The following is a 15,243-nucleotide window of genomic DNA, read 5'->3' on the forward strand; positions in this document are numbered from 1 at the left end:
AAAGTTAAAAGTGAAAACCCACGCACCCACTGTTACTGTATGTGAGTGTAATTTCTGCTTCTATGAGTTGAGTTGATTCAAGTGTTTGATTCAACATTGTTTGATTGTAATTACAACATTGTTTGATTCAAGTGTGATGTGAGTGTAATTACATCATTGTTTGATTCAAGTGTAATGTGAGTGTAATTTCTGCTTCTATGAGTTGAGTTGCCTTGCCAAACAAGAATTTTCCTTCAAAATTTGCGTCAACGTGAAAAAATCCGACCCGACCCGAGATTTATCATGGGTAGGGCTGGGTTTGGGAATCGTGGGTTTTCCGAAAAAAAACCCGACCCGACCCGACCCGACCCGACCCGACCCGAGATATTTCTCGGGTAGGGTTGGGTTCTCCAAAACCCGACCCGCCCGACCCGAGTTGCAGCCCTACTCAGCATGCTTACATCTACAAAGAAGTGTTTAATTATTTCGGTTTATGCTTGCAAAAACTCTCCTATTCTCTTGGCAAAAAAAAAAAGGAAAAAAAACTTACAAAACCTCACCCCGTAGCTGAAAAACATGGCTTATATGTTATATCTGCATCAAAAAATAACTGAAATACCTGATACCTTTAAGTGCAAAACTGAAAATTAAATTTTTCTTCAGAAAATCCCGACAGAGACAGGGTGTTGTTTCACTTCCAAAATACAAGAAGACAGCATGTACAACAGTGAGCAAAAATATAGGTGAGTTTTATACATTTTAATGATCAAAATAGTTGGTCTAGGATAGATCATGAAAAAAAAAACCCTTATTAGATTATCTTAAACCTTTGATCTGATTGATGAACTTTGTGTTATGTCATTTTAATTTTCTAATCATCCACCCATAGGGCACAAATCCAAGGGTTAGGATCGTATCATTTTTCTCGCTAGAGTCGCACGTGCTACGGACTCTCTCTCTAACTCTTCTTATTACACGTGACTTTATTCTTGTAACCCCTTTCCCCCGCTGCTCTCGAGCTCAAGTAAACCCTAGCTTCTGCTCGTCAGGTAGTGCTAGGGTTTATCTCGGACCTGGGTACTGATACTGACCTAGGGTTTCACCATGCAATCTGAAGAAGCCACGGCCTCCATGGAAATTGAAAGGGTTTCTTCAGAACCTAAAACTGGATCTTGGTTTCCACCTTTAAAGCCTAAATTCGAGCCTCTTAAAGCTCACGAAACCTCCAACGGCCGAGTTCAGTTTCGCAAGGTCTCTGTTCCTACGCATCGGTTTACTCCTCTCAGGAAAGCTTGGATGGAAATCTACACTCCGATATACGAGCAGATGAAGATCGACATACGTATGAATCTCAAGGTAATGAAGATATTTCACCTCTCTTTTCTCGATTTTTCATTGAGTTTTTTTTATTTGAGTAATACGTTTTGGGCTTTCGGATTTTGGAATTACTTGTTTTTTAGAAGGATGGGAATCCGTGTTTGTATTGGAAATTGGGTATTATGGTTGAAGACATGGGTGTTAGATTTTGTCTTTTGTCTATTGAAAAATTAGGGTTTGGGATTTGGTGGCTAGAGTTTGTATCTGGATTTTGGGGACTTGGTTTTGAATGTACAGTTAGGTTCCCACCTGAAGTGTTGGTTTTTTTTTTTTTTTTTGTAAGGAGAAGTTTACTAGTTTTTGAGTTTAGAGAATTGGTTTATGGTTTAGTAGGGTTTTATTTGGGAATTCAAAGTTTGTATTTAGATATATGGAATTAGGGCTGTTGTTTGGAAACCTGACAATTAGGATTTGGCAATTTGAGCTTTGGATTTTCTTTTGTTTATGATTTCAGCTGAAATTGCATCAATTTGCTTACTTCGTTAATATTTTGAGTCTGGTCAGTGTAGACTTATATTTTTCTCTTCTTTGCTGTGATTATGTATTTTTTGTTGGAAAAAATTGAGGGTACTGTTGTTGATAGAAAACAGAAACTTGTTACTTCAAGGCGTGATATTACTTTCCTTAAGACAAGATTCGCCCCCACTAGTAGTGTGCAAAGGGGATCCGCGAATTGCCTCCAAGATACAATGAAGCCTAGTAGGGAAGCCCTACTAATGTTGATAACGCATAGCACTAGCGGAATCAAACCCGAAATGCCCTTCCGAAATTTCAAGCCTTAGAGAAATTTCTAGATACTGTTTCTGCAGAAAAACAGTATCTAGAACAGTAAACAAAAGAAAAACAGTATGTAGAAATACTTGGGGATTTTGTAGGAGTGTAGAAGAGAGTGTAAAGTCTGTCAGAATTGCCAATTCGTTTTTCTGTTATGAAATGACTGAATTCTGCACATTTTGTAGACCACCTGGTGTCTTTTTAGTGTGAAAAACACCTCTACAGGGCACCTTTTCAGAATGTTTGAAATCTGACCGTTAGATCGCACCCATTGATATTGAACGGTCCTGATCGATCGTAGAGGTGACTGTTGGTTTGAGTAAAACCTCTCTCCAACTCAGTCATCGTTAGATCAACCATCTATGGTGTGGATCGCACCCCCTTGGCACTTGACCGTTGTGGGAAGGGACACAACCCATTTGATCACACTCTTTGTCGTTGGAGTTATGGGCCCGTTGGGCCGACCATTAGGTCCGAACCGATCCATTCGGCTTGATGGGCCTACGAACCATTTGACCCACCCATCCGACCGGTCCACCTTCATCTTGATCCAACGGTGCAGATCAAATCTGAAAAAATTAAAGGCTCCAATCGCTCCTCGCGACGTTGCGTACGAAGTGCAAAGTGCGCCTAAAAAAGCGCTAATAAAGCGCCACTATGCGCCCCATTGCCCACGCCGCGCGTGCGCCTGCGCATGTGCAAACGGTGCGTTGCACCGTCCCGCAGGTCCAACCATGGGTTCAACCCATTGTGCAATCAACAAGTATTAGAGAAGTGTAGTGCTTTATAAACCCTTCTCTTTCCTTTCTCTCATCCGGTACGGGACTATCTTTTCAACTACACTTCTACATCCTATTGTAAAAGCAAATCTTTCCAAGAAAACATTTTCTTTTTTCCAAACGCTTTTGATAAAACATTTTCCAAAACACTAAAACATGCAAAATACATGATTTTGAAAATCCAAAATCACTAACAATCCCCCACCATTTTCAAAATTAAAGAAAATTTTCTCATCAGGCTTGGAAATCTTAAGCATAAATGAAGGTATCTCTCGATGGAAGCAGAGTTTATAGCTCTGGCAGCATGCTGTAAAGAGACGGAATGGCTTCGGAATTTATTATTGGAAATTCTGTTATGGTCTAAACCAATGCCATCGATTTATGTCCATTGTGATAGTCAGGCCACACTATCAAGGGCATATAATCATGTTTATAATGGTAAGTCCAGACATATAGGACTTAGACATAGTACTATAAGAGAGTTACTTACTAATGGAGTAGTAACTATTGATTTTGTGAGATCGAGCCAAAACTTGGCTGATCCATTCACTAAAGCTCTTGCAAGAGATCTGGTGTGTAAAACATCATTAGGGATGGGGTTAAAGCCATTAACCAATAGTCACCAATGATGGAACCTCAACTCAACACTTGAATAAACATCAAGTCTTGAGTTCAATGAGTCTAAGTACATCATATGGAGTGATTGCAAGCACTATAATCTGTATTATTTGCCATCCCAAGGTAAAGTGCTTGGTACCTGTAATGTTTAAAAGGAGAAGACTGAGTCTTTAAACTCTTAATAGGCTTATAACATAGTGTTGGAGTGTTTTAGTTACAGGGGCACTCTTGATAAGCCTACCTATGTGAGTGTGGGAGTGGTGCCGCTTCCTATGAGACCTGGCTTGTCTCTAGAGCGCTCATGAAACCAAGATATAGACACAAGGCCAGTACATGTGTCGGTTTTAGAAATTGCCCAAAGAGGTGAAATCTTGTGTGTGTGACGTATCCGGTTAACCAAATAGAATAGCTAGTTCAAAGATACGTCTACTATGCAATTCTGGTTAACTTTGATGTGTCCTCACTAAGCAAATGTTCGAATCGAGAGATTCATTTATCTATGCATAAGATTTCCAAGCCTGATGAGAAAATTTTCTTTAATTTTGAAAATGGTGGGGGATTGTTAGTGATTTTGGATTTTCAAAATCATGTATTTTGCAAGTTTTAGTGTTTTGGAAAATGTTTTATCAAAAGCGTTTGGGAAAAAGAAAATATTTTCTTGGAAAGATTTGCTTTTACAAAAGGATGTAGAAGTGTAGTTGAAAAGATAGTCCCGTACCGGTGAAAGAAAGGAAAGAGAAGGGCTTATAAAGCACTACACTTCTTTAATACTTGTTGATTGCACATTGGGTTGAACCCATGGTTGGACCCGCGGGACGGTGCAACGCAGTTGCACCGTTCGCACTCGCGCGCGCGACGTGGGCAATGGGCTATAGGGCGCATAGTGGCGCTTTATTGGCCCTTTTTTAGGTGCACTTTGCACTTCGCACGTACGCAACGTCGCGAGGAGCGATTGGAGCCTTTAATTTTTCCAGATTTGATCTGCACCGTTGGATTAAGATGAAGGTGGACCGGTCGGATGGGTGGGTCAAATGGTTCGTAGGCCCATCAAGCCGAATGGTTCGGTTAGGTTGGGCTTCGGTTCGGGCCTAATGGTCGGCCCAACGGGCTCATAACTTCAACGGTCGAAGAGTGTAATCAAATGGGTTGTGTCCCTTCCCCCAACGGTCAAGTGTCAAGGGGGTGCGATCCACACCATAGATGGTTGATCTAACGATGACTGGGTTGGAGAGAGGTTTTACTCACACCAACAGTCACCTCTACGATCGATCAGGACCGTTCAATATCAATGGGTGCGATCTGACGGTCAGATTTCAAACATTCTGGAAAGGTGCCCTGTAGAGGTGTTTTTCACACTGAAAAGACACCAGGTGGTCTAGAAAATGTGCAGAATTCAGTCATTTCATATAGAAAAAACCAATTGGCAATTCTGACAGACTTTACACTCTCTTCTACACTCCTACAAAATCCCCAAGTATTTCTACATACTGCTTTTCTTTTGTTTACTGTTCTAGATACTGTTTTTCTGCAGATACTGTTTTTCTGCAGAAACAGTATCTAGAAATTTCTCTAAGGCTTGAAATTTCGGAAGGGCATTTCGGGTTTGATTCCGCTAGTGCTACGCGTCATCAAACATTAGTAGGGCTTCCCTACTAGGCTTCATTGTATCTTGGAGGCAATTTGCGGATCCCCTTTGCACACTACTAAGGGGGGCGAATCTTGTCTTAAGGAAAGTGATATCACGCCTTGAAGCAACAAGTTTCTGTTTTCTATCAACAACAGTACCCTCAATTTTTTTCCAACATTTTCATGGGTGTGTTGGTTGTTATACCCAGAATCAGTATCTGCAGAATTAGTTTCGTTATAACCTTTGAACTTGTTTTCACTTTCAAGTGATACCATAATTTCTTTGCGATTTCAGTTAAATTTGGAATTTTGCTCTTTTAAACTTCACCACGTTTTTTTTCCCCTGAAATGTAAATTGTAATTTTTAGGCTCGGAAGGTAGAATTGAAGACAAGGTCAGACACCCCTGATGTCAGTAACCTCCAGAAATGTGCCGATTTTGTCCATGCCTTCATGTTTGGGTTCGATATTATAGATGCCATTGCTCTTCTGCGTTTGGATGATCTCTATGTGGATTCTTTTGAGATCAAGGATGTGAAGACACTGCGAGGAGAGCACCTTTCTCGTGCAATTGGTCGGCTATCTGGTAAAGGTGGTAAGACAAAGTTTGCTATTGAGAACTCTACGAAGACAAGAATTGTGATAGCAGATACCAAGATCCACATACTAGGATCTTTCTTGAACATCAAGGTTGCTAGAGATTCTCTTTGTAGTCTTATTTTAGGATCACCAGCGGGTAAAGTCTATTCCAAACTTAGAGCAGTTACTTCTAGATTGGCAGAAAGGTTTTGATCATGCAATTCTTCTTTTTATTCATGATTTTGATGTTGCTTGCGGAATCAAGTTATTTGTTTTAGTACAATTTATCAGGCTACTATGTAATCATCTGGCATTGGATGTTCATTTTCCATTGATGGGCATTCCCCACAGAGGATTTTATATATTTCAGAACTCTTGGTTCATGATATCAATACTTGTTTTATGTTTGCATCTGAGTACTAAATGTTTGAATCATTGTTGTCAAAAGCAAAGTGAAGTAAGAGCTTATAGGGGTTAATTGTTGTAGCTGGTAATATGAAGTGATTTGTTTCAGTTTGTAGGGATTTCAGGTTTGAGTCCCCACCTTGGTATATACCAAGAACTTTATTGAGATATGCAGATGGCTAATGCGGTGGGAAGCTAATAATGTACGGCCTTAGATGATACTGGAATTAGTTGGTTGCAGCAAAATGTTGCTTCTTTTGAAAGGCACTTTGTCACAACGGATGTTTGCAGAAATGCCCATGCACAACTTGAACTCCCAATTTATATGCTATCTCTTGGCATTCCTTAGTGTTTAGGGTAGACCTGGCAAACGGGTGGGCCGGGCCGGGTCAACCCGCAGGTGATGCGGGTGCGGGTCATACGGGTCGGGTTATCAAATGACCCGCATTTTTGCGGGTCAAAATTCTCGTGACCCGCGCACCCGCGGGCACCCGCAAATATGCCGCAAATATGGGATTGTAATCACTATTTTGATTTGACAGCATATAATTTTGACAGCATATAATTTTCCTGTAATTGTCGTAACATTCTAGTTATTTGTATTTTTTTGGTAATTTTACAATCTATCACCATTTCTACGTAATTTTTCATTTAACACTTTATAGTTTCGCTATTTTACTTTTTTCTGGTGTAATGATTACTTTTTTTTACCTTTTTACATTTGCTACAAACATTTTCGTATATGTGCACCCACAATGCCCACTTGCCGAGAAATTACCAAAAGAGAAGCTTGATAGCAAATTATAATAAAATAAAAATCACATTGAAATGTTAACAACACTACTGGGTACTCTCACTTTATTAAAAGTATGGTATGGCCCACACCATAGGATGATCCAAACCGTCCATTAGATGGGCCATAGCCTAAATAGGTTATGCTCCAAAAATCATTTCCATAGGATGATCCTATCCCTCCAATCTTGATGTTAGAGGGTTGATCCTAACCCTCTATAGATCGGAGGGTTAGAATCAACCTATGGAAATAATTTTGGAGCATAACCTATTTAGGGTACGGCCCATCTAATGGAGGGTTTGGATAATCCTAGGGTGCCGGACGTACCGTACTTTTTATAAAGTGAGGAGTTCCCTCATAAAAAAACAAACAGCGTGAGTGACGATAACATTCTCACAAAAATTTAAACATACTGTAAAAATGCGGGTGCCCGCGGGTTGACCCGACCCGACCCGTGTTTTTGCGGGTTGGGTCACCCGCGGGTTGATTTTTCACGGGTCACGAAAACTTAGACCCGTGCCCGCAAATTTGCGGGTGGGCCGGGTCAACCAGCGGGCACGGGTCACTTTTGCCAGGTCTAGTTTAGGGTATAGTTTTTAGGTTTTACCATCACGTGTTTTAGGATATAGGGTTTGGGTTTTGGTGTCCGGAGTTTGGGGTTTAACTTGTATGTTTGAGGTTTAAGGGTTAGGGTTTGGGGTATGGCGTTTAGTATTTAAGGTTAGGGCTCAGAGATTAGGGGATTAAGGTTTATGGCTTAGGGTTTAGGCCTTTAGGGTATTCCATTCCTTGAAAGCCAGTGCATAGACACAAGAGGCAGCGAAACAGTCTCTAGTAAAGCTTATATAAGCAGTGACTACATATCTAGTTTACATATCTAGAGGCATGCTCTAGCAACTTAACACAGGGTACGACCTGGCGGCTAACTCAAAAAGTCCCCTGATGTATGCAGGATCAGCTAAAGTGGCTAACTCGTCGGATTGGAGGAATAATCACCATGTATCTAACAAAAGTAAATGGAGTGACGAGAAGGATAGTTCACTTCTAATAAGAGTTCGGCTATAGGAACATTCGGAGACAACTAGTACCTGTGAGAACCTTCATAAATTGATGTTGAGAGAATCACACCACTTTTTGTTTAATACGATTACATGAAAGCTTCAAACGAAATGAGTCTCAAATTTTTCAGAAATTAAGTTAGCTATGTTAAAGGAAATTATCTAAGAACTATTGTTCTCCTACATGATTTAAAGATATACAACTTTAAAACTACAGTTGTAGCAAACTGAGGTTCACAGTTGAGTCAAATGAGAGGTGAAAAGATCATTTATAATTCCCCCCCAGGACATTGGGACACATTTTGGGATAACTGTGTTTCGCTTTCATAGAAATTAAGTTGGGAACCAGTAAAAAAAAAAAAAGAGAGTTAGGCATAGGACGGAAATTTCTGAATCCATACTGGAAAAAAAAATGCAATGCACAGAAACAAATAAGAATGTTAGCCCCAAACTGCAATCCCTTCATCTTATGCTTAATGTCACAAGAAAGTTTGCAGGAGTACTCTGAAAAACCACTAACCATTTATTTGAATATTTGGCACTTCTTTATGGCCAGGAAATATTGTTTTCACTGCAAATCAAGAGTTTATGTATAAAAGTCAAGTCGTCCAATATTTTGCAGGACTTGAGGAGGAATTTCATCTTTCAGAGAAGCTTGACAAATGTATTCTACATACATCTTTAGTTAGGCCATGTTTGGATACCCACAAGATTTGGATTAGGATTTCTCACATTTGCTGTTGAGATTCGGAACTAGATCGGATCCTTCGATTTCCAAATCAGATACAACAGTGAAAACAAATCTGATTTTCAAATCTTTTCTGCGAGACATTATTTGGAAATCTATATTTGTGGCAATTACATTCACCCTCACTGCCCGTCGACCTTGCTGCAGCAACGACAAGACGTCCCTCCCTCTCTCGTACAACATGAGCATGTGGATGATTGATGTATTTTATACCCAAATACAAAAACATGAGGAATCCAAACGTGGCCTAACAGTATTTCTGATGTTATTGCCAAGGCAGCTGCACAGTCTCAAACCATGAGTTGATGGTTTCATGTTCCTCTCTCCGGAAATCTCAACTATGTTATTGTTATAAAAAACAAAGCGAATCACATGTAAACAGTTGAAACATACACAAGTACAAGCTAGTTTTCAATGTGCCAAAAAAAAAACCCCATAACCAGCTACTCTCCTTAGCTGGTGAATTGGGCCGAGTGATCTGCCACTTCTAACGTATTTCCATAGAAAATAAACTGATTTTGGAGGCCGGTCTTATCCATGTTTAAAGGAACTATGATGTGACAAAAAACTTAGGCACATGCTTAGGAACGGGAACATTGAGGACAGATTTATCGTCTCTGAGAGAATCCGGTAGCTCTCTGAGCCACACAAATTGATATATATATATATATATATATATATATATATATATATATATATATATATATATATATATAGAGAGAGAGAGAGAGAGAGAGAGAGAGAGAGAGAGAGAGAGCTTCATCGTCTGACTCTCGGGCTGACTCTCGAGGGTGTTACTCCCAAGCTGAGGGAGAGAGAAGGAACCACAAATCTCACCCTTGAAATCAAAATTTGCTCTAGCCTAAGCACCGACTCATTCATGGCTAAACAGCAACGACGTATGCTGCTGCTTCTTCCCTTTTTAGTGGGAAAGCTGGGGTTTTGCGGGGACCCCTACCGATTTATTTCAAAATAGAGATGATACAAGGAAAGCACAGAGCATACCCTAACTTGGGAAATGCAAGGAAGGGATGAACCAAAGCTCAACACACATATGAGTGAGCAGACACTAAGCCTAAGAGATCAAGATGCTCAGTACTTCTGAATTACATAATCGGCTAATTTGGATGGGATATGTTTTGGCCAACTTTTCTGACGAACTTCTTGCCAAGTTTCATTTGGTTCAACTTTTGGGATCACTTGGGCGGCCTCTTTATCCTTCTTCTCAATGGAAAATTTTTCCTTTTTAGGATTTGAAGTTATCCCCTGTTGGCAGGACGTGCTTTCGTCGTGAGTAGCTCTTGCTAACTCTTCCTCGACTCCTCGTAGAAGCACCATTTTGGTATGGATTGTGAGACCCTCAAAGTGGCATTCTGAGATCATTGATTTGAGCTTCTTCAAAGCATCAGTCATGAAGGTGGCATCATCTAATTTTTGATATAGGAACTGGTTAAAGGAGAAGTCATCTAAGTACAATAGATCTAAAGGGATCTCCCTTGGAATTTGAGCCTTTTGATGGGCCTTTGATGAGCATCACTTTCTTCTGTGGGCGAGGGGTGACCCGAGGGTTGGATTTCTTCATTCTGTTTTTCATCAGATCTTTCTTTTGTTTCATGAGGCTCATCCTCTCTTTCTTCATTATTTCTCTCGTCATTGTCCTCTTCATCCTCTACAGATTGGAGAATAGAGAATGGGTTATGGTGCCATTTCAGAGAGAGAGAGAGAGAGAGAGAGAGAGAGAGAGAGAGAGAGAGAGAGAGAGAGAGAGAATGGGTTGATGGTAGTAAAAGGCTTCGTGGAAGTGGATTCAATCTGGGATGCTTTCGCGGGGGCTTTTGGGGATACCTGAGCAGGTTCTTCCATGTTTTGGTCCAGATCTTTGGTGTGGGATTCCTTTTGAATTGGTTTCCAAATTTTCTTTCCTTGTGTTTCTTTCTCCTTGTTGGATTGTTGGGGGCAAGTTTTTTGGGTATGAGAAGGTTTGGCAAATGCTACAGGACATTGGTTTCCAATCATATTCTACAGGCTGGTGAGTAATATCAAAAGAGGTTCAGATGGGAATTGAAACAGGCAAAGGAGATCCAGCTTCAACCTCAACACACATACGGGCGTAGTTTAATCTTGTGGCCTCCGCCGTTTGGCTGTCCATATAAAGGGGGGGTTCCGATTCCACTTGCTATTTTCCTAAGAATCCTCTGTGTCTAGAATTTAAGATGAAGCCCGGGTAATCTTATCCAGACTGGGATGGATTTTAAATTTGGTTTTTCAAGAGACATCTCTTTTGACCATTTCCGGAGAATAAGCAACCTACCTCCATAGGAATGAGCTGGGGCTTCTAGGACCTGGGCACAATCATCAGGATTTGTGAATTTGAAAAGGAAGAATCCATTGTTCATGGCGTAAAGATTCAGATCTCCTTTTAATCTCCATTTCGAGCTAGATGATCCCTCAGGGCTAAGTAGTAGGGCCTTCTTCCAAGAAAAAAGCCAACTAGACAGTTGTCCCACTTCATTTCTGCTTCACTGACTTCCTCATCTTCTACTTCAATGCAGATCGATCCCTTCTCGTCTTTACCTGGTTGTACGACATCAAGGTTCAGGGGAACGGAGGACGAGGGTTGTGAGAAGAGAGAGGTCCAAGAGCGTTTGCTGGGGTTTAGAGAGGAGCGGGCACTTGAATTTTGAATTTTAGATTCCCTCTCGGGAGTATTTGCTTTTATGACAGTTGAGCCAATTACTTTCCCCAGAAGCGACAAAGGTGAAGGGGGTGCTACTTTGGAAAACCGGCGGGTGAGACTTTAGGGGCGGGAAAGCCGAAATTTGGAATTGAGGTTTGGGCGGGCTGAGGGAGAAGTACTCTCCAATAGTCACAGGATCTGCTCTGTCTCCATTGAGGTTAGGGAGAATGGGATTTTGCTTTCTTACCAGACAGGAGTGAATCGGAGTTGGGTCTAGGGATTGAGGATGGCTTTTTATCAAATATTTTATGGTTTCTGGTTCCAGCTTTGGTATGGGTTTCAGAGGCCTCGGCAGGAGCTGGAAGAAACTTTTCAAGGGCCCGCTCTGTTTGGTTGCCGGGTTTTTTTTGTTCCTGGGAGTTATGTGGGAGAAAAAAAATACCCTGAGAGATAGGTGGGGAAAAAAGTCCTAGAAGTATCCTGGTAAAATACAAATCCCATGTTTGGTTGACCGGATTATGGTGGGAAAAAAAAAACCTTTGTTTGGTTGCTTAAACTGTTGGGTAGAAAAAAATTCTTCTCAAGCTTATTTTTGGTTCCTGAGTTTATTTTTGTTCCTGGGGTTATTTTGGGATGGGATGTAAAGGCAATCATTACAAAAGTGGGATTAAAAAATTCACCACACAAGCAATCATTACAAGAGTGGGATTAAAAAAAACCTAGTGCTAAAAGGCAACCAAATATGGGATGTGACCAGAATTTAACTAACTCTTCCTGGGACAAAATTTTAACTGGCAACCAAACGGAGCCGCCCGGCTACCGTGGGTTTTTGAACTGGGTTGCAGCAAATTTGGATGTTGAAGAGGAGGAGGAGGAGACGGGAACCCATATTCTTCTTCGAGTTCTCGAATGGCTGGAGGAATGATTTCATGGGTAGGAGGAGATTTCCCTTGATCGGGTGGTCTCTCCATGAAAGGGCTGGGTTCGTTTTTTATGCTGCTTCTTTCAAATGACCATAAAATTGTTGTTAACAATAATAGATGCTGAAAGTGGCACAACATAACACAATTCAGTAGAAAACAATCAAACACATCAAAATTCTCTACATTCTCTACATGGTTAAAACTGTAAAACATCACAAACTCATCACAACCCTCCCAAAGTTCCTCACATTCATACATCTCAAACAACACCCATACATTTCGAACCCAATTTAGAAACCTCATTTCCCATTGAGCCTCTCTATCACAGTAAGAATCCCTTGAAGACTAAGCTTCCCATCCCCATTAGCCACCATCCCCACAAACAACTGCTTCCACAAAGCTGCCCCAGGCAATACCACCCCCACTTCTTCCCCATCCACCCCCATCCCTAAATCCTTCACCATATACTCAACAAACGCCCCTCCCTCAAAATCCCTCCCAACCATCCTTTCCCCAAACAACTCCATCACCTTCGACCCCGCGGCCCCGCCCGATACCGCCTCCACAAACCTCCTCGCATCAAGCCCCACACTCTTCGCAAACATTAACCCCTCCCCCAATCCTACCAAATTCGCCCCCACCATAATCTGATTGCCAATCTTACAACTCTGCCCACACCCCGCCCCACCCAAATAAGTCACCTTCCCCATAATCTCAAACAAAGGCCTCAACCACTCCACGACGCCGCAATCCCCTCCGGCGAATATCGCCAATTTCCCATCCCTCGCTCCGGCGTCTCCGCCGGAGACCGGCGCGTCCACCGCCCAACACCCTTTCGCACGTGCCAATTTGGCAATCTCACGTGCTAGGGCAGGGTCGCTGCTCGTGGAATCGACGGTCACCGATCCTTCTTGTAGGCCCGATAGGACACCATCCGGGCCGAGTAGGACGGCTCGGACGTCCGATGGGTGGCCTACCATCGTGAACACGACGTCGCTGGTTCGAGCCACATCGGCTGGGGATGAGGCGAGCCGGGCTCCACGCTGTTGGAATTGGAGGGCTTTGGATGGGGTCCGAGCACATATGGTGAGGGCGTAGCCAGCGGATTGGATTCGGGCTGCCATGGCGGATCCCATGACTCCGATTCCGATCCAGCCCACCCGGGTCCGGTTAGGGTTGATGGGTTTTGGGTAGGGAGTCGTTTCCATGGCCCGGAAAATTAGGGTTTCGATTTTGGATGGTCTAGGTTACGAATCTGGTGAAAAATACAAGGTGTTTGCAGGGGAGGATATGATGGGTATAAAAAGAATGTTGTTTGTATGACACTGCAATATCTAAAAAAAATAGAATAAAAGGATAGTGATATTGGCACTACCTTGTATTAATAATTACTTACACTAACAGAGCTTGTCTTTTATTATTTAAACAGCTGCCAAAGGTTATTACAAGCCAATTAAAACAAAAAAGACAAGCTGAGTTTGTGCAATTGTTAAAATATAGTAGTGCCAATATCAATAGCCAAAATAAATTGTTAAACTAAGTGAAGAAAAAGAAATGGAGGTGGGAGGGAATTAGAAATGGCCACCACAACAAAGAAAGAAGAAACAGAGGGCGGATACAAGGATGATGACTTCTAAAACAGAGAGGATTTTGAAGAGGATATCATCGAGAATGGAGAGCTGAAATTCCACATGTTTCCATCGAAACGCAGAAACTCCGAATCGCCATGGCCAAGCCCATGATTCCTTGCTCCTCTTCTTAAACCAACGAATTCCCATAGCAACAAGAGAGAGAACGAGAGAGAGAGAGATATCTTGTTTTGTTTTTCAGTGGGTTGGAGTGGTGATTTTATAAAGAACAGAAATGGTGTCTCTTGGGTTTCTTCACCAAGAAGGTTTTTGCTGGCAAGGGGGAGGATTTGGCTCTTTATTTGATGTGGGTACGGGATTATTTTTAGTGAATTTTTAAGCGGATGGAGGGATTTGGAAATTTCAAAGGTAAAAGGACCCGTGTAAGAAAATAATACGGTATTTTGGATGCCACCAATATCAACTGATCCCAACCATTCGATTTAAAAAATTGTCCAATTGCCCTTTTGATTAGTTAATTTATTTACATACCAAATCCATCTCTAAAATAATGAAAAACAATTCAGTAGTGTAATACATACCACTAAAAATTATGAGAAATGATTTCAGCGCCACTCTGTTTTGATAAACATGCGCTCCACTTGTTTGTGGTGTAGTATTTAAAGGGATGTCAGAGGATATTACGGTTCTCAAAATGATCTTAAAGACCTTTAAATGCTACACGACAAACAAGTGGAGCGCATGTTTATCAAAACATTGTGGCGTTGAAATCATTTCTTGCATATATTCTCGTGCAAATTTCTTAATTTCTTCTATTTTTTACGCGAAAAAGGTTTACAGTCCACCTGTATTTATCTTAGTTAACGGCTTTCAAAGTCGTCTTAGGGCCACTTTGGGTACCTCTAACAATTATTTGCATATCTTGGTTTTGAGAGGTTGTTTCACACTTTCACCTCGGTCATGACTAAGTGCATTGCCAAAATTGGCCTTTCACTTTTTTGTGAAGGGAGGGTTGAGGTTTTTTTAATCTCAGCCCTTCACAAGAAAGTGAACATTGATTTATGGGCGAGGCAAAACAAACTTTGGTTTTGAAGTTGAATATGATTATTTGTAGTTAATGGTTATAATATTCTTAAAAATGATTTGGAAAATGGATTTAAAAATGTCTTAACCCCCCTTTACAAATAAGAATAAATTAAAATAATGTTATAAGATTTTGGTGTAATGTATTAATTATTTGCAAATGAGATCAGCTTAAAATAATCATATTTGCAAACAATGACCGTTTTGGTAGTATCTAAAGAAGCCACAAGACTCAA

General features: G+C 41.2%; 2 protein-coding genes across 2 annotated transcripts; one reads left to right on the top strand and one right to left on the bottom strand.

The window, feature by feature from the left end:
• The first annotated feature begins 955 nt into the window (after nt 1–955).
• Nucleotides 956–6,147, top strand: LOC143845766 (uncharacterized). The gene is made up of 2 exons (XM_077354181.1): nt 956–1,335; nt 5,522–6,147. Exons 1-2 carry the CDS (start codon nt 1,084–1,086, stop codon nt 5,942–5,944), a joined length of 675 nt encoding a protein of 224 aa, XP_077210296.1. The 5' UTR covers nt 956–1,083; the 3' UTR covers nt 5,945–6,147.
• Nucleotides 6,148–12,465: 6,318 nt separating this feature from the next.
• Nucleotides 12,466–14,124, bottom strand: LOC143845819 (putative 3-hydroxyisobutyrate dehydrogenase-like 2, mitochondrial). The gene has a single exon (XM_077354225.1). The coding sequence runs from the start codon at nt 13,541–13,543 to the stop codon at nt 12,635–12,637; it is 909 nt and encodes a 302-aa protein (XP_077210340.1). The 5' UTR covers nt 13,544–14,124; the 3' UTR covers nt 12,466–12,634.
• Nucleotides 14,125–15,243: the final 1,119 nt, after the last annotated feature.

This window comes from Tasmannia lanceolata, unplaced genomic scaffold (assembly GCF_043159265.1).
Source record: "Tasmannia lanceolata isolate RefF3 unplaced genomic scaffold, GAP_Taslan_0.1 ptg000015l, whole genome shotgun sequence".
Classification (NCBI taxonomy): Eukaryota; Viridiplantae; Streptophyta; class Magnoliopsida; order Canellales; family Winteraceae; genus Tasmannia; species Tasmannia lanceolata.

Excerpts from the sequence above, each read along its gene's own strand:
- LOC143845819 (XM_077354225.1), bottom strand. The coding sequence starts at position 13,543 with ATGGAAACGACTCCCTACCCAAAACCCATCAACCCTAACCGGACCCGG.
- LOC143845766 (XM_077354181.1), top strand. The coding sequence starts at position 1,084 with ATGCAATCTGAAGAAGCCACGGCCTCCATGGAAATTGAAAGGGTTTCT. Across the intron at positions 1,336-5,521 it reads ACATACGTATGAATCTCAAG|GCTCGGAAGGTAGAATTGAA; the intron begins GTAATGAAGATA and ends TGTAATTTTTAG.